We start from the raw sequence: 20,958 nt of genomic DNA on the forward strand, positions 1-20,958 counted from the left end.
ATAAACATAAAAATAAATATTTAAATAGATAAATTCATAACTTATCCTTCTGGCCATATGATTTCAGAAAGCAAAATTAGAAATTTCTAATCTATTCATTAAGTGCTAATATTCTAACAGATCCAATAAAATTGGACAGAATTTCATGAATATTTTTGTATTATAATTTATTTTATTGACATTATTTTCACGATTTTTTCTTTTTTTTTTCTCTCGATTTTATTATTACAAACACATACATACACAATATCAAATAAATAAATAAATATTGTGGCCATGTTATTTCAGAAAGCAAAATTTGTAATTTCTAATCTATTCATTAAGTGCTAATATTCTCCAATTAAATTTGACAGAATTTCATGAATATGTTTGTATTATAATTTATTTTATTGTTATTATTTTCGCGATTTTTTTTTTTTCGCTATTTTATTACTACAAATACATACATACACGATATCAAATAAATAAATAAATAAATATTGTGGCCATGTTATTTCAGAAAGCAAAATGAGAAATATCTCACATGGAACAAACAGGCACAAAAAGCAAATATGTTTTCGTAATATCGAGCATGATGACATTTGTGGGATAAAATCTGATTTACAGCATTGTGCGTTAGCATCCGACGGTTATTTCCCGCTTCTAGTTTCGTGTGAAACTCGACAAACAAAATCCGCAACACGGAGCAAAAATATCCATCTTAAGTGACATGCAATTATCCACAACAGAACCCTAGAAAATAAACCAACCCTGATACTGCAATATGAAAGCATTTTCTGCACCAATATGTCACTCATATTCAAAATCTCATTCACGAGCAGCATGACGTATATGAGCTTGTGTGTTTCTGGCTGGGAAATGTTGACTAACAACTAAATGGATCCATAAATCGTCTCCGACATCACAAAGTAAACAAAGCCAATGCAAAATAATACGCTAAAACATACTGGAACTATTCTCACAAATACAAACAGGCGAACCAAGGACATTTTCCTCTTATGATCGTCTCGAGCGGACTCTCAGTTTTGCCACCGAATGATGAAAAAAGCGCGGCAGAGAGCACGAGGAAAATAACTAGCCGCAGATAAGTGGGTGTGAGGAGAACGCTTGTAATCTTCCTTAAAGCTGAATGTGTGTGGAGTCTCAGATAGCAATCGGTCCGGCCCTCATTTGCAGCGTTGGCAAACAGACGGATGTTTACTGTCATTGCTCTTTTTCTCTGTCTCTCTGAACACAGCGGTGTGGTGTCGGATGTGTGGCTAAAGAGGTGGGAGTTTGTGCTCAAATGCAACGTGATTCCCTAAGAACTCGCCAGTAATAACTTGTTTATTTGTTTTGGTGTACTTGTGATTTTTTTCTCAATTCCTATAGATATAGCAAAACATTGTTTATATTTACTCCTACACATTTGGATGGATGGTAGATGGCCTTCTAGTTTCATAAGTTTCATACATTTAAATGGCATACATTAATTTTGGCTCTAACATGTAATTTGATGAGATGTGTTTGAAAACAGTTAAACAGTTAAAAACAATAAACAATATTATTGGGATACTTAGGAATAATAATAATAAAAAAACCACTATAATGATTGATTAGTATATTTATATTATTTAAATGTATACTATTTATTGCTAATGCTATATAACAACATTAGTATTAGTATTAGTAGTAATTATACTACTATAAGTAATATTCTATTTTTATGATATCTTAAATTATGATTATGATTATTATTATTATTATTATTATTATTATTATTATTATCATCATTATTATTAGTATGATTGTACTGTTATGATATATTAAATTATATTATTAATATTAGATGTTTTAATATCCATTTTTATTCAAATGTATTATTTTATAGTTTTATTGTTGTGAAACTAATAATAATAAAAGTAGTAGTAGCAATAGTAGTATTAGTACAAGAGAGTTTGTGCTAAATAATATTAACAATAATAATTATTATTAGTAATAAATAATTCATACAAATATATTAGGATCCTTTTGTATATAATAATAATAATAATATTAATAATATTAATAATAATAATAATAATACAAATATATTAGGAACCTTTTGTATATAATAATATTAATAATATAATAAAATAATAATAAATATTATTATTGTTATTATTATTTTACTATCTGTTTTTATTATATTGTATTTTTGATAGTTTTATTGTGGTTAAATGAATAATAATTAGTAGTACTACAATACAAATAATACAAATAATAATACAAATAATAATAATAATCTACTCTGTTATGGTATATTTAATTAAACATTATATTATTAATATTACATGTTTTTAATATCAATTTAATTAAAATGTAATTGTACATAATGTATTAATGTATTAATTAATAAATGTATTAATTTGTAGTTACATTGTGGTAATAAGTAATAATAATTAGTAGTACTAGTGTGTGCTAAATAATAATAATAATAATAATAATAATAATAATAATAATAATAATAATAATAATAATAATAATAATAATAATAACAACAACAACATTAATAATAATAATAATAATAATTATTATTATTATAAAACAATTAATAAAATATATTAGGAAGCTTGTATATAATAATAATAATAATAATAATAATATTTAATTTATAAAAATGTATAGATGAAATTAATAATTAATACAAATAATTTATATTAATATAATACTACATATTTTATAGTATATAGTATAGTAGTTATTGTTAAAATAATAATGATTATTATTATTATTTTTAATAATATTAATAATATTGATTATGCAATTTATAAAAAAATAATAGGTACAATTAATAATTAAGACAAATATTTAATATTAATATAACACAATATATTATTATTTTATAGCATATAGAATATTAGTTTTTGTTAAAATAATAATAATTTTTAACAAAATAAAATAAAAATATATTTGGAGGCTTATAATAATAATAATGATAATAATAATAATAATAATAATAATAAACTTATATCATATATAAATATATAATACTATTTTACAGTACATAGTAAAGTAGTTATTGTTAAAATAACCACAACAGCAACATTAATAATAATAAATATGTTTTTTTATAAAAAAAATTAATAGATAAAATTAATGAATATAAATATTTAATGTTAATATAATACTGAATATTATTTTATGGTATATAGTACAATAATAATAATAATAATAATAATAATAATTGATAATGAATAAATACAATTAATAATAGATGCAAATATTTATTATTCATATAATAATATATTATTATTTTATAGTACATAGCATGTAGTATAGTAGTTGTTGTTAATATAATAATAATAATAATAATAATAATAATAATAATAATAATATGTAATAAAAAACGTTATAGTCAAAAAGTATAGTCACTGTTAACAAATAAATGCTTATAAAGTATTTAATAGTAATATAATGCTACATATTTATTTTATAGTATATACTATATTGTTAATAATAATAATAGTATGTAATTAATAAAAAACGTGTATATATATATATATATATATATATATATATATATATATATATATATATATATATATATATATAATAATAGTAGTATAATAAACATTACAGTTGTTTATTGCTAGATTAAGAGTTTTAACTGGCATATAATATTAATAAAACACAAAAATGTAGTATTTTATAGTTTTTATTTTGGTAAAATTAATAATAATTAGTATTAGTAGTAGTATAAGCGAGTTTGTGCTAAATAATGTTAACAATAATAATACAACAATATAAAAAAGGGTGTGCGTTGGTGTGTTTTTACCACAGCTAATCCACATTAAAATATGCGCCACTTTGCATCATGTTCAACAACACCTCCTAACTGTGTTACATTACCAATTCTCTTCACCTTACTAAATCATCCCACGACAGTCCAATACTTCACCTACATCCTGTAAATGCCTCCCTAGATGCAAACAGTATTTAAAAGATCCTAATGAAATATTACACTTCACTACAGGCCCGGCGTCTCCTCAGTGCGCCAATAAACCCAAAACTAAAGTTTATTACCAAGTGCTTTGCCTCATTTTTTGCAAGGCTGTAAAATGCGGGAAAAAAAAAGTAACGTCAGCTAATTGAAATTCACAGCAAACGTTTTCCAGCTGACTCGTGATATAACATCTCTGTTTAGCTGCCATAATAAGGTCTGTTAGTTAAGCTGTGGGCTTTTAACTTCAAACATACTGAAAGTAGCAACAAGACAGTATTTCTTTTCAGATCTAGCCCACTCCCTTTTATAGTTCGATTATAAGTGACACAGTAAGGGCCTAACACAAATTGTCAGTTAAATAAACAGTGTATAGGTCACACTTAGTCAGTAAAAACGGCTCTTTAATATAGCAAAAATGGAATTCGAACCCATCTGCCACATGAACATTAATTAAATATTATTATTATTAGACTACAGCTTGTATTTTAGATCTTTATGTTAATGAAATTATCTTTATTTGCATTCAGTTAGTTTTGAATTGGATTTTGGTGTATAAGGTTGTTGGGTCGAGTCCCAAAGCTGCTAACTTTGTAATTTGTAGCTTTATGGTAACTTCAAACATATTGAAAGTAGCAGCAAGGCGGTGTTTCTTTTCAGATCTAGCCTACTTCCTTTTATAGTTTAATTCTAAGTGACACAGTAAGGGCCTAATACAAATTTTCAATTAAATAAACATTGTATAGGTTACATTTAGTCAGTATAAACAGCTATTTTTTTTATACAGCGGGAATGGGATTCGAACCTACATCTGCCACATGAACATTATTAAATATTATTATTATTATTAGACTAGAGCTTGTATTTTGGATCTTTATGTTAATGGAATTATCTTTATTTGCATTCAGCTAGTTTTTAATTGGATTTTGGTGTATAAGGTTGTTGGGTCAAGTCCCAAAGCTGCTAACTTGTAAGTAATTTGTAGCATTATGATAACTTCAAACATAATGAAAGTAGCAGCAAGACAGTGTTTCTTTTCAGATCTAGCCTACTTCTTTTTATAGTTTGATTATAAGTGACATAGTAAGGGCCTAACACAAATTGTCAGTTAAATAAACTGTATAGGTCACACTTAGTCAGTAAAAACGGCTCTTTAATATAGCAGGAATGGGATTCGAACCCACATCTGCCACATGAACATTAATTAAATATTATTATTATTATTAGACTACAGCTTGTATTTTGGATCTTTATGTTAATGGCATTATCTTTATTTGCATTCAGTTAGTTTTGAATTGGATTTTGGTGTTGAAGGTTGTTGGGTCGAGTCCCAAAGCTGCTAACTTGTAAGTAATTTTCAGCATTATGGCAACTTCAAACATAATGAAAGTAGCAGCAAGACATTGTTTCTTTTCAGATCTAGCCTACTTCCTTTTATAGTCCCAAAGCTGCTAACTTGTAAGTAATTTGTAGCTTTATGGTGTTCTGTGTGTCTACAGTTACAGGTAATGTTGAATAATGTGTGCTAATGCTATCGGATCTCGGATTTGCTTTTATGTCGACTGTGTTTACCTTGATTAATGGACCAGGTGTATTTGGAGGCCGTGGAGTTACACAGGAGACACGGGACAGAAGGGCTGGAGTCTCCCTCTGCAAAACACATCCCGTCTATATTACACGTCCTGTCCTGTCAGAGAGAGAGAGAGAGAGAGAGAGAGAGAGAGAGAGAGAGAGAGAGAGAGAGAGAGGTTAAGATCAGTAATGAAAACTACATATTAACAATAAAAAACTGAAAGTAAACCAAACTATTTTAGCTGCCAAAGGATTTTTTTTTGTTTGCTTTCAGTTTACGTTTTGCATCTAATGTTTATATTTTATTAAATAAAAAACATTATTTTATTTAAAAAATTGTTTATTAGTTTTAGATATTTAGATTTTATTTATTAAACAAATAATCCTGCCCAAAAATACATTATAAAATCTAAAACTTTTATAGATCTAAATCTAGAAATAAATTACAAAAACAAAATAAATAAACATTATACACATAAATAAATAATCCTGCAAAATAAATAAATAAAATAAAAATAAATAAAAAATAAAATAAATGTGAACAAATACATCTTAAAATCCACAACTCGTATATCTCCAAATCTAGCAATAAATTACAAAAACTTAAAAATAAATAAATAAATAAAAATCCTAAAAAATAGAACAAATAAACACATTATAAAATCCAAAACTTTTATAGCCCTAAATCTAGAAATAAATGACAAAAAACCTAAAATAAATAAATGAATAATCATGCTAAATAAATAAATGATAAAAAGACCAAATAAATACATTATAAAATTCACAACTTTTGTAGCTCTAAATCTAGAAATAAAATTCAAAAACCTAAAATAAATAAATTAACAAACCTGCAAAAAATCCATAAAATAAATAAAAACAGAACAAATAAATACATTTTAAAAATCCAAAACTTTTATAGCTCTAAATCTAGAAATAAATTACAAAAATCTGAAATAAATAAATTAAACAATGCTGCAAAAAATAAAATTTTAAAATAATAAAAAATTTACTAAAAATTAGAACAAATACATTATACATTAAAATACATAAAATCCAAAACTTTTATAGCTCTAAATCTAGAAATAAATTACAAAAACCAAAAATGAATGATAACCCTAAAACAAATAGAACAAATAAATACATTATAAAATCTCAAACTTTTATAGCCCTTAATCTAGAAATAAATTATAAAAACCTAAAATAAATAAATAAACCTGCAAAAAAAAAAAAAAAAATTAAAATAAATTAAAAATGTAATAAAAATGAGAACAAATAATTATAAAATCTCAAACTTTTTTAGCTCTAAATCTAGAAATAAATTACAAAAACCTAATATGAATAAATAAATAATCCTAAAAATAAAACAAATAAATATATTATCAAATCCTAAACTTTTATAGCTCTAAACCTAGAAATAAATTACAAAAGCCTAAAACAAATACATCTATAAACAATCCTGCAAATAATAATAAAAAAACCTTATAAAATCCAAAACTCTTATAACCCTAAATTTACAAAATAAACAAATAAAAAACTAAATCATAAATAAATAAATAGAGTAAAACTAACAATGACAGTGAAAAAAAGAGTGAAAATTAAACTAAATTAAAAAGACAATTTGATGAATGAATGAATGAATGAATGAATGAATGAATGAACGAACTAACTAATACTTAATCCTGGACCTTAATCTAATATTTATATTATATTTTATTTTAATTAATGAAAATCATTTTTCATTTTTAATTGTTTATTACTTTTAGTTTTAGTTAACATAAGTTTTAACATAAAGAAACTAAAAAACTAAAAAAAACAAAATTCAACAAATATATATATTATAAAAATCAAAAACCATTATAGCCCTAAATCTAGAAAATATGATCATAAATAAATAAATAAATATATACATTAATCAATAAATTAGAAAACAGAAGCAAAACTAACAATGAGAGAGTGCAAAAGGAGTGAAAATTAAACTAAATTCAAAAGACAATTTGGTAAATAATTAAATTTTTATCTATAGTGACTTTCAGTTTGTGCTTTCCCTGGGAATCGAACTCACAACCTTGCCATTGTTTATGGTATACTTTAAAAAAGAACTCTAGAGAGAAAAAAAAGAAACTAAGAAGGAAAGAAGGAATTGTGTGTGTTATTGGACTGTGCCGTTGAGCGCTCCAACGGTATCTGGCGTGGAGATGTTTTGCTACTGCTGACGGTTGCACTGCAGCTCAAGCCAACTTCCTCTGTCAAACCTTTGAGATAAACCTCAGCCGTCTTTGCTATAAATCACCAAAGCATAAAGCCTAGCACAGATACAATCTCTATATTTCAAGTTTTTAATATCCAGCGGGACGTGTAAGTCCCAATGCCCGGAGGACATCTGCGGCAAAGCAGAGAAGATAAACACAGACCAAACGGATCCACCTAGATAACTCATCTCTCACGCTGAGATTACACGCTATGTGGCAGACGAAGACCCCGAGAAAGAAAGCGAGAGAAGGGGAGGACATCAGGTGCTCAGGGGATCGGTTACTCCGTCGTTCTCTGGTTTCGACGTTGGGAATGATATTGTCTGTTTTCCACATCCACGCTCCGGGTTTTTCCGACGCACACCCCAGTGGCCTCGCATATCGCTGTTGTCCTGCTGCACTGAAAACGGTTAAGACACTAAACAGCTATGACAGACTTTTTGCCTTTTAAGTCTATAAACCCGCATCCTCTGCGACTTATTTTCCAGTGGAAAGTCCAGGCCATTAGTTTTGGAAGTGTGATTGCGCACGGTGAATATAAAGTGCAGGATGATAGACAGATAAAAAAAATGAACAGAAGGGCCATGAGGGGAGTTGTGTGGGAACGATCATGGATGGTTAAACACAGTACTACAAAAAACTTCATTCTAATGCAATTTCGCAATTATCTGTTTAAAGGTTTAATGAGGATTAAATAATGAGTTTCTGAACAATTGGTGTATTGTAATGTGTCTTCTTTATATTGTTCTCCATATTTTGCGATTAGTTCGAAATATGAAATTATATGCATCTCTAAATTAGGATAATAAAATGTGGATATTTGTGATTTTTAATGAATTAATATGTATTTTAAATTAATTTTATTACATACATTTTGATGTATAGAAGTCGAAATCTATTACATATTGATAGTGTTTCTTGCATTTTATTGCATAATAATGTAAATTTAATAATATTAACAACAACAATAATAATAACAATAATAATAGTTGTTGTAATTTCTGTTACATACATATAAAATATAATTCTGAATTTTATTTATTAAAATCAGTATACATTAATACATATTATATATTATGTATATATAATGTATATATAATACATATATTACATTAATAATAATAAAAAAATTAAGAAAAATACAATAATATAATTAATAATAATAATAATAATTATTATTATTATTATTACTATTATTATTATTGTTGTTATATAAATGTACAATATAAGTCTTCACTATTTGACATTCATAATGTTATATTTATATAATAGAATTTGTAATAATAATAATAAAATGTATTATTATTAATGTTATATAAATGTAGAATGTAATTCTGAACAATATTTATTAACAGCTTATATATATATATATATATATATATATATATATATATATATATATATATATATATATATATATATAATTCTGAATTTTAGTCATTAAAATTATTAGTATATAATATCAATGTTACAATTATAAACTAGAAATGATGATGATTATTATTATTATTATTGAGAAGAATATATTTAATAATAATAATAATAATAATAATAATAATAATAAAATAATTATTATAATTTTATAATAGAAATGTAAACTATAATTCTGAACAATTTATTAAAATGATCAGTATATATGTATATGATAATAATACATGTCACATTTATGTAATAGATTATATATTATTAATAAGATGAAGAATATATTTAATAATAATAATAATAATAATAATAATAATAATAATTTTATGATATAATAAATGTAAAATATAATTCTGAACATTATTAATAATATTAGTATCCATATATGTTATACTCACAAAATATAAATTAATAATAATAAAAATTAAATTAATAATAATAATAATAATAATAATAATAATAATAATAATAATAATTATTATTATTATTAAGAACAACTATTGGAACAATTTATGGAAATTTCCTATAAATGAATTATCAATAATAACTATGATTAATAAAAATATATTATAAATCTTTAAATTGCAAAATTGTTGCCATTGACGGCTGACAACCTAATTTACCTTTTTATTTTATTTTTCCCCCCCTTTCCTACTGGCAGTTCAAATATAGTTACAATGCATACAATATCTTTTTTTTTCTATAATTGACAGCAAAATATGTGAAACAAAGGACTAGTATATCTATTTACACATGTATTACTCATAAGTGTTTGAACATCTTTACCTTCAACTTGCAAAGTCCAGAGGCAGTCACACATAGTTGACAAATCCCATCATAAAGGGTTAAAAATTTGCCTTCGCTGTACTGATGACCATCATTCGTCACCTAAAGAAAAAAAAAAAAAAAAACAGAATTAGAGAGCTTTTAGGTACTCGAGACCTATCCTAAGTACTACTAATACCAGTACTTAAGATCCAAAAATCAGTAAAATGTAAAAGTATTTAAAGCCTAATTTGCAGACAACCAGCTATTATTTATTGCAAAGTATATCCTAAAAAAAGTTGCAGGTCATTCCATCATAACTTACACAACCTGAATATTGATGTGAATCATAAATATTACACAATGTGAGGAAAAAATTAGAAAAACACTAACAATAACTTAACAAACAGCTAAATATGTGACCCAGGACCACAAAACCAGTTTCAAGGGTGAATAAATAAGCTTTCATTGATGTATGGTTTGTTAGAAAAGGACAATAAGGCCGAGATACAACTATTTGAAAATCTGAGGGTGGAAAAAAAAATCTAAATATTGATCAAATCGGCCTTAAAGTTGTCCAAATGAAGTTCTTAGCAATGCATATTACTAATAACAAATTAAGTTATGATATATTTACGGTAGGAAATTTACAAAATATCTTAATGGAACATGATCTTTAATAATTCTGACCCATACAATTTATTTCTGACCATTGCTACAAACTGGTAACAGACTGGTTTTGTGGTCCTGGGTCACATATATGGATTGCCATATTAGCCAAAAATCATTTTTAATAAAGAATTGCATATAAAGAAATATTCACAGCTGGTAAACCTTCTTAGCTCATCCACCACTAGCAGGTGATGCTAAGAAAGTACATTGTTCTGTAATACTTCAGACTTCAAAGTGTCTTTAGCAGCACTAGTTTGTGTTCAAATCCAAAAGCGAGGTTAATTTTTCACCCCCTCAGTGAGCGTTAATCCCACAAGCCTTTGAGTTTAATGCGGGCAGGAGTTTAGGTGGATTTCGAGATGCATTACCTCACAAACACGTCTTTGGGCTGACCTTCAGAGGCGCCCTGTGGCTCTTTCAACATTTAAATTTATGTTAATGATCCTCCTCATCACAGGCCATCCATTTTTTACATCAGTAAACGCACTCATTAACACGTACAGGCATATATCAAGCCACACTTTGGGACCGAGCGACGAGGTCAACGATCGGAAGAGTCCGAATGGAGTTTACGAACTTTTTAATGTTTATGTTACCCATATACCTAAAGATAAAGCCAAATTGGTTTCCTATATGGGCCGTCAAAGCATAAAAATGATTCAAACGATTGTGTTGCCTTTATGGCTGTCATTCAGAATAGAAAAGCTCTCCTCCATCTCACGGCTCGACGGTTTCGCCGTGATATAATATTTTAAAGCACCCGGCACGCGCCATTTAGCTTGGCCTCAAACAGCGCGTGCGGCCCGCATAAATTCAAGCTGATTTTAAACGCTAAAACCCACAACTGTGAAGGAGACTTCCTGCGTAATTGCATTTCGCCAACGCTCTCGATTCAATGGCCGCTTCATCTTTCAATCACAATGGAAAGTTTCGAAAAAGATGGCCTGAATGATGACATTTTGATTCATTCTGTCACTGCAAAAAAAAAAAGCAGCAGTGGAAAATCAATCACATGAACCCTCGGACGGATCCCTGTCCCTGAGATTGATGGACAGGTACCTTAATCTCCCATCTGGCATAGGGCTGCTCGCTGGCCGTGAAGTCCATCGTGTCGACGGCCATGTTGCCGAGTCGCGGGACGGAGCAGTCCACTGCTTTGGAGCTCAGGAAGGACGCTTTGGTTCTGCCTTCCTCATCAGGGATCCAAACTCCATTCATATGCTAAAAACATCAACATTAACATTAATTGGACAACCAAAAAAGGTACATTTTATAGGGATAGTTCATTCAAAAATGGGTGAAAATTGTTAAAAACTGAGTTATCCGTTTTTAAGCAAATGAACTCTGCAATTATAATTATTAGATATATCGATTTTGGGCTTTTTGGTTTTTCATAAAGTGTTTTTTTTTTTTTTTTTCAGACTAGTGGAAAGAAAACATCCAAAAAAACACTGTCAGGTGTTTCTTTTATAGCGCTTTCTCTATCTGTGTCAATAGATTTCAATTACAATGCATATTTTTAATGGCCGTTTTCTCAAAATAATTTTTTTCTTCTACACTGAGCCATAAATCTCCACTTTAGTAACACTTTACACACCAAACTTAACATTTTTATTCCTGTCTATGTGCTGAAGGTTTTTACAGAGGGATTTGTTCATATATGATTTGCTTGATTTTATAAAATTTTTTTCTCCAAAAGTTTAAAAAAAAAAAAAAAAAAAAAAAAGTGTTTCCTGTCTGTTGTAAGTTTTTTCTAAATTATGTCCTAATATGTCAAAAATAAAAATAAATATAATTTTTGAAACGGACTTCCTCCACTTTAGATTTTGTACTAGAAATGTATGCAAATTAGTGTATATTTCATTCAATAATGCCTCATTTGCATATTTAAACCTAACATTTTAGAATACTTTGTTTAGAAAAACAAAAAATGTTTGCAATTATCCATGTAATCAATCAACTGGGTAAGTAAGGTGATAACTATTATTATAATTTTTTTTTTACCCTATTCACCTGCAGTGTCTCACTTTAAATATATGTGACCCTGAACCACAAAAACAGTCTTATGTAGCATGGATACATTTGTAGCAATAGCCAAAAATACATTGTATGGGTCAAAATTATTGATTTTTTTTTATGCCAAAAATTATTAGGATATTAAAGATCATGTTCCATGAAGATATTTTGTAAATGTCCCACCGTAAATATATCAAAACCTAATTTTTGATTAGTAATATGCATTGCTAAGAACTTCATTTGGACAACTTTAAAAGCGATTTTCTCAATGTTTAGATTTTTTTTTTTTGCACCCTCAGATTCCAGATTTGTATCTCAGCCAAACAAATCATACATCAATGAAATTACCCTTATGACGGGTTTTGTGGTCCAGGGTCACATATTTGTAATTACCAAGGTTATTAAAGTTAACTGAAAAAAAAAAGGTTCTTTGCGGTAAAAGAAGGTTCTTCAGATTATAAAAAGGTAACAAAGAGATGGTTCTTTAAAGAAACCTTAACATCTAAATAACCTTTCTGTTTCACGAAAGGTTCTTTGTGGCGAAAGAAGGTTCTTCAGATTATAAAAAGGTAAGAAAGAGATGGTTCTTTAAAGAAACCTTAACATCTAAAGAACCTTTCTGTTTCGCAAAAGGTTCTTTGTGGCGAAAGAAGGTTCTTCAGATTATAAAAAGGTAAGAAAGAGATGGTTCTTTAAAGAAACCTTAACATCTAAAGAACCTTTCTGTTTCGCAAAAGGTTCTTTGTGGCGAAAGAAGGTTCTTCAGATTATAAAAAGGTAACAAAGAGATGGTTCTTTAAAGAAACCTTAACATCTAAATAACCTTTCTGTTTCACGAAAGGTTCTTTGTGGCGAAAGAAGGTTCTTCAGATTATAAAAAGGTAAGAAAGAGATGGTTCTTTAAAGAAACCTTAACATCTAAATAACCTTTCTGTTTCACGAAAGGTTCTTTGTGGCGAAAGAAGGTTCTTCAGATTATAAAAAGGTAAGAAAGAGATGGTTCTTTAAAGAAACCTTAACATCTAAAGAACCTTTCTGTTTCGCAAAAGGTTCTTTGTGGCGAAAGAAGGTTCTTCAGATCATAAAAAGGTAAGAAAGAGATGGTTCTTTAAAGAAACCTTAACATCTAAAGAACCTTTCTGTTTCGCAAAAGGTTCTTTGTGGCGAAAGAAGGTTCTTCAGATCATAAAAAGGTAAGAAAGAGATGGTTCTTTAAAGAAACCTTAACATCTAAAGAACCTTTCTGTTTCGCAAAAGGTTCTTTGTGGCGAAAGAAGGTTCTTCAGATTATAAAAAGGTAAGAAAGAGATGGTTCTTTAAAGAACCTTTGTCTGAATGGTTCTTTGTAAAAACCAAAAATGGTTCTTCTATGGCATCGCTGTGAAGAACCTTTTAAAGCACCTTCATTTTTAAGAGTGTGTGATTCATTTGTGATTATCAAGATGAATTTGTTCTTACACAGTTTAACTCTTGAGCTCTTGTCATATTTGATTACCGTTTTCTAAACTAATGCGAATAAACTGTGAAAAAATGATTAAAGGTGTCTGAATAAATTTTGGTCTGACTGTGCATAATAAAAGTAGATGAAAGGCAGAAAGGTCTGAAACAACATTAGAATAAGTCAATAGCGGAATTTAAAATGTAGGGGAACTTTTTCTTTAAATTCAACCCACATTAGTCATATCAGAAGATTGACTAAAACTTTAGGATGGCCGTTCGTGCTTCAGTCGTTTACAACTGTTTGAGATAAAACTGCAAATTAGAGCAATCTTTGAGAAAAACAGAAACAGCTAGAATAATGAATGTCAAACCAATTTGCTCAAATTGGATGACCTCACACAGCAGGCGAAACACCCCCCGGGAGAAGACGGGCGAGAAAAGTGGGCGTTTCAGAAATATCTGAGCGGTGGAATTCAAATGAGAGGAAAGCATGCAGGGAGCATATTTAGATTTGGTGGGATTTTTGGTAGGATTGATGTTTTGAAGTTCCAAAGACCCCCCAAAGCTGTATGTAAAAACAACATTAATTTTAAAATTAACCTTTGGTTCACCATCAAATGCATTTAATATGTTCCTCTGGCTTATTCAAAACCAACTATGAAAACAATACTGAAGTCAAAGGAAAAAGTAGACATGACTTATACCAAATTCAGAAATATTAATCAGTTTTTGAGATATTCAAAAGAGCTCTAGAGGGTTTTTTTAGACCATGAGGGTTAAACTCAGGCCTGCAGGGCATCGATTTAACATCATGAAATTAACTTTGAGCCCAAAACTTTTAAGTAAAACAGACAATTTAATAAAGGAGTCAGCAGCCGATGTAAATCCTCAGATGATTAGAGCACATTATGTGTGTTTTGCATGTTGTTTACTGGTGTTTTCTTTATATGTGCTCTGCTGTGTTGACTGATTACTGTTTTTATTGCTTTGGTTATCTCCTCAGATGTCCCCTATGCCTTTACCCCCACTCATTTTTCTAATTAAATATACAAACAGATGGCAAGCAGGTATTAAAAAAAGCCATGCTAAGATTCATAAAGACTCCTTGATGAAATATTAAAGAAGACTGGCTTAGAAGAGTCGAACGTGATCGCATACTCATTGAAAAAAATGTGAATGCAAAATAAATTGCAATTAGAAATAAGTGTAATATATGTATATGCAGACATACATTTATTTACATTTACATTTATCTTTTGTTTTGTTTGTTTTAATGACCAAGACCATGTTTGATATACACACACACAGTATTAAATAATATATTATAAAACATATTTTAGAATATGTTTATGTATTATGTCAAATGTATTATGTATAAGAGACTCTAAGTTTTGTAAAAACATAAAATAGTAAAAGTGATTACTGTAACTTTAAATGATTCCAAATATTTAATAATTGATGTATTTTATGAGCTAATTTCATGTTTGATACATACATTCACAGAATTTAATAAAAGTAATGTTTATACTGTAATATAATATTATGTAATATACCAGAAATATTAGATAAAAGAGATCTGTATTTAAAGTAATAAGAGACTATTTATTATTTTCTAATTAAGAAACATTCTAATAAAAATTAATGTATAATATTAAATTATTCCAATTATTTATTATTGATAGATATATTTATAAAGTTTTTTAAAGTTTTATAAAATAATAAAATACTAAATAAATATTATATATATTGTATTATTAATATATTACAATAGATTATAACTATTAAAAATCATTTAAATAATAATTATTTAAATGATTTAAATATTGATTTTTTTTATAAAGACAAAATATAATAATTTACTATAATATTCAATGATTCCAAATATTTAATTACCAATATATTTTATGAAGTTTGTTACAGTTTGAATTTTTTTTAATGACTAAGATCACATTGGATATATATACACAAACAGTATTACATAAAAGTATTATAAAATAATACGTTTTATAATATTATGTATTATATATGAGACTCCATAGTAATAAGAGACTATTTATTATTTTCTATTTTTAAATAACACAAAATATAATATTAATATATAATATAAAAATATTATTACAATGTTCCAACCATTTAATTGATATATTTTATGAGGTTTTTACGTTTTATAAAATAATAAAATACTACATATATAGTATTATAAAATACTAAATAATTATATTATTTAATATTTTATAATAAATTATAATTTAATTATTTAAATACTGAAAGTTTTATACAAACGTAAAATATATTGACAATATTTATTATAATATTAAATTATTCCAGTTATTTAATTATTGATATATTTGTACGTTTTTTTAAAGTTGTAAGTTATTCACTATAGTATTTTAAAAAATACTAAATTACTATATTATTAAAATATTATAATAAATGATTATTTATAAATTATATATTATTTAAATACTAAAAGTTTTATAAAATAATAAAATACTAGTTAGAGTATTATAATAGTAATTTTATTAATAAATAAGATAATAAATTATGATTATTATAATATAAATCATTTAATTATTGATAGATTTTTTAAGTTTATATAAAATGTTGTGTAAGTGTTAAGTTATTCACTATAGTATATTATAAATTACTGAATTATATTAAAATATTATAATAAATTATTTATATATTATAAATTTAAATACTAAAAGTTTTATAAAATAATAAAATACTACATATAATATTATATAATTACATAATTATTTGATTAAATATGATAATAAATTATGATTACTAAATTATTTAAATACAGAAAGTTTCATAAAAACTTATATAACACAATATAATGACAATAATTATTATAATATTAAATTATTCCAGTTAATTATCGATATATTTGTAAAGTTTTTCTTAAAGTGTTTTGTTAAGTGTTAAGTTATTCACTATATTATAAAATACTAAAATATTATATTAAAATATTATAAATTATTATTTATACATTATAAATTATATAACTACTAAAGTTTTATACAATAATAAAATACTAAATAATTATAATATTATTAAATATTACAATAAAAGTATAATCATTAAATTATTTAAATACTGAGCATTTTATAAAACCATAAAATAGAATGACAATACTTGTTATAATATCAAATTATTCCAAGTTTTGTGTTTTGTGAAAGTGTCAAGTTTTTTGCTATAGTATATTCTAAAATACAAAATTATTATATTATTAAAATATTACAATAAATTATTTTTTATAAATTATAATATTATACTAAAAGTATTTAATGCTAAAAATACTCAAATTAATACATTTCTTTCCATACAATTTGCCTAATAAACACTTCATTTGTGTCTCACCTTCAATCTGATCACAAGACACGCAAGGTCAGGCGAGTCGATGAAACCCAAGCCGAAAACCCTCACGCTGTCACAGTCAAACTCACGTACGTCGCACAAACCACCGTTCTCTAGATCAGTGATTTCTATTGGCTGACCTGAGGAAATCAAAGAAAACAGACACATTACAGCATATCAAAGTTCACATTATTAGGGTTTGTTCACATAATCTTGAAAAGAGTGTTAGTAACAGTAGTCCTTTTAAGTACATGGGGCGTGGCCTAACATAGGGGTGTGGTCTATTGAAAGGGCGTGGTCATTAAGGGGCGTGGCCTTGACACTGCAGTTTTACTGCTCAAAACAACCAAACCACCACACAAACACACACTTTTGCTCCGTAGAAAGCAATTTGAGGAGTGAATGGAAAAAGTACAGACTTTTCTGGGTCACAAGGTCAAACCCAATGTGTTCTTTGTCATTCAACTCAGCAACCTCATAGAAAAAGTCTTTCAGTCGAGTGAGCCTGCAAAAATGACAGTTTGCAGACGACTCATTGTTGATTCATTGAAAAGCCACTATGGGAGTCTTGTTAAACCCGAAAACTCTATTGTAAAATTTATGTGAAGTCTTTAATAATGTGCGCTCCCCGTCCTTTCCGAAAACCACCAGTGAATAAAGTTTACGAGACTCAAATGGAAAAATGCAACACTGGCAGTTTGAAAAGACGCAGTTGAGCCAAACGAAAGTCATTTCCAAGTACATTGCCGCTAACAAACAAACAAACAAAACAATGCTGGCTTTAAGCTGTACAATACATCACCAAATATTCAGACTGCTAGATTCTGACCTTGCCAGCCTGCGTTTGCCATTAAACAGGGAACGGATTCATTCAGCAAACACTGCGGTATAATTAGAGCTGGAGAAAATAACGTTCTCCATAACTGAGGTTCTTGAATAATGCAAACGAGTAAATACGAGCTTGTTTGGGCGTCTCACAGGCCTTATAAAACACAACAACATTTAATATCGTTTCAGCGACAGGCTGAAACGACTGTACCGTGGCTGCATTACGCTTGATTAATGCCATTATCGCTCCCATCTCGGCTCATTTCAAATCAGTGTTTTTATTACCAGAGCATAACCTTACGTTCGGATCTCCGCAGGGCGGAAGTCTATTTAAATCACATATCTGAGACGCAAACCAAAATGGATGTACTGGGATGGGATGCTGAACTCAGCCAGAAGTGGAGTGAAAATCTAAAAATGGAGAAGAAAAACAATGAGAGATATGAAAGAAAACGGTCCTCGGAGGAGAACAATTAAGCACAGAGTGAGTGCTAATGAATTTTAGCCTCATCAAAGGACCTCCTCCAGATGGTCTCATTTTGTGTAATTTTTACACTGGGTAAAAAAGTGATAATAAAATAATTAGAAAAACAAATCGACCCCCTAACACTGTTTTGGAAAGATATACTGCCATCAGAGGCAATTAAGAGAATTTTTTATTCATTTTTGAACACAAATTTGTGAGTAATGTGATGAAAGTAGCACTTCTGATGCTATTAATTGGTCTGTTAGTTTAAAAAATTAAAACATTAAACATTAAGATATGCAGTATTTTCAGAAACTTTTTAAAGATCTGTCTATACATATAGGACGACTGAGGGACTCATATGCAACTATTACAGAAGGCTCAAACGCTCACTGATGCTTCAGAAGGAAACACGATGCATTAAGAGCTAGGGGTGAACATGATTAAAATGTGTACATAGTTCTTATTTTGCCTAAATATCATACTTTTTTTCATTTAGTACTGCCCTTCAGAAACTACAGATGATACTTACATGTTTCCCAGAAGACAAAATAACTTTTACCCTGATCTTCAAATTCAAATGTTTTCACCCCCCGGCTCTTAATGCATCGGGTTTCTTCTTCCCAAAGTGCATAAAACCTATTTCCCATGACTTCAGAGTCAAACAATTACCATAATTATGCAACATCATGTGAAAAGCAATTAGCAAACAATTAAAATGACATTAGCAGCTGAACCAAGGATCATTGTGGCTTTAAAACAAGCCACAAAAACTAAAACATTAAAAAAGCTTTGCTCTCACTGCAGAAGTACCACACATATACCTTCCTAATCGCCTTTGAGATCAAAACTTTCCAGCTCAGCAGGTCAAAGAGGTGATTTTTGGATTTTCCCATGATTCACTCTGTTCCCGGGCTCCGAAAATGCAGATCCGAAGCAGACAAGCCTCGAGCATTGACGCAGTGTACGCACACACATACATGCTCTCACAAACTGTCCCTGACCGGCCAGGAAGAGAGCGTGAGAGATATTCAGGAGTTTTTAATCTCTGCCACAAGGGCGAACGCTGGTGCTTTATGTTTGAAGAGAAATGATAAATGAGAAGCGATCGGATGACTCACTGAACCTGCTGTATATAAAAAAAAAGTCAGGAGTCCTTTCTACAGAATGTGACCCCTGCCTCACAGCTGAATGAAGGCAAAAGTGATTTTTTTTTTTTTTTTCAGATTGTTCCATTATTAAATGAAACCCAGATATGCACAGGTATCAAATCTGGTCTGATTGCCTTTTCTATAGACTTGATTTTCACTCTACCTGGAATTATGGGAAATAAAAAGTAGTAGTCATTCCGGGAACCCTTCATGTTGGCAGTAATAGCATGAAATGTACCACAAGACTAAGGAGAATGTGTGATGTGCAGTTCCCTCGCCTGTGCAAAAATTGAAATTGTATTATTTTAGTTCCTTTCCCCGCATTTTTAAATCTTCAGGTGAATCTAATGAACGGAGAGCCTGAAAATACAGCCAGGATGTGCCATTTGTCCACTACATTTAGGCAAAAATTAAAATTCTGACAATATTTCCTCACCCTCATGTCATTCCAAACTCATATGGTGTTATTTTGTTGTTCATCAAGCTTAATAGATCACTTCAAGCTTTCATTGAACAGAAAGGAGCTGTGCAATCTTCAAAATAAAGCCTATTTGGTTTCACATGCAGAAAAAGGAATCATGAGGTTTTGAAATTATGTGATTGTAAATAATGACAGAAACGGCTTTAAAAAGGGTTATAGGGTTGTATTAGTCCTGTTATAACTTTCATATTTCCAGCTTTTGCTTTCCTTAATATTCTATTTTGGGCCGTATTGACAAAAAAAAAAAAAGATTGATAGACCTCACAAGCCAGATTCGCTAGATTCCACATGTGCTAATTAGTAAACCAACTTAAGGACACTAGAAAATATAATATTGCACAGTATACATTGTATACTATTTTAAAAGTGGTTTGTAGTTGACATCATGAAATAAAAATAAAGGCTTAGTCCACACATATACTTTTATATATAAAAGAGTTTTTCCTAGTTAAAAAAAAACAAAAACTTGTCCACATGAAAACGCAAAACACGCTACAAAACGCTGTCGAAAACATGCCAAACCAACAGGTGGCGATATAACCCCAACCGTAAAGCTACATTGACCAATCACA

The 20,958-nt window shown here is 28.3% G+C and overlaps 1 protein-coding gene across 1 annotated transcript in view; it reads right to left on the reverse strand.

Annotated features, from left to right (window-relative positions):
* LOC141339008 (von Willebrand factor D and EGF domain-containing protein) overlaps positions 1–20,958 on the reverse strand; it is a 94,566-nt gene that overhangs the window by 32,097 nt on the left and 41,511 nt on the right. The window contains exons 13-16 of the mRNA XM_073844622.1: positions 17,464–17,600; positions 11,701–11,862; positions 9,991–10,092; positions 5,534–5,648 (exon numbers count right to left, since the gene is read on the reverse strand). Coding sequence (XP_073700723.1) covers positions 5,534–5,648; positions 9,991–10,092; positions 11,701–11,862; positions 17,464–17,600 — 516 coding nt within the window. The remainder of the gene's footprint in view (positions 1–5,533; positions 5,649–9,990; positions 10,093–11,700; positions 11,863–17,463; positions 17,601–20,958) is intronic.

Source organism: Garra rufa, chromosome 7 (assembly GCF_049309525.1).
Source record: "Garra rufa chromosome 7, GarRuf1.0, whole genome shotgun sequence".
NCBI lineage: Eukaryota > Metazoa > Chordata > Actinopteri > Cypriniformes > Cyprinidae > Garra > Garra rufa.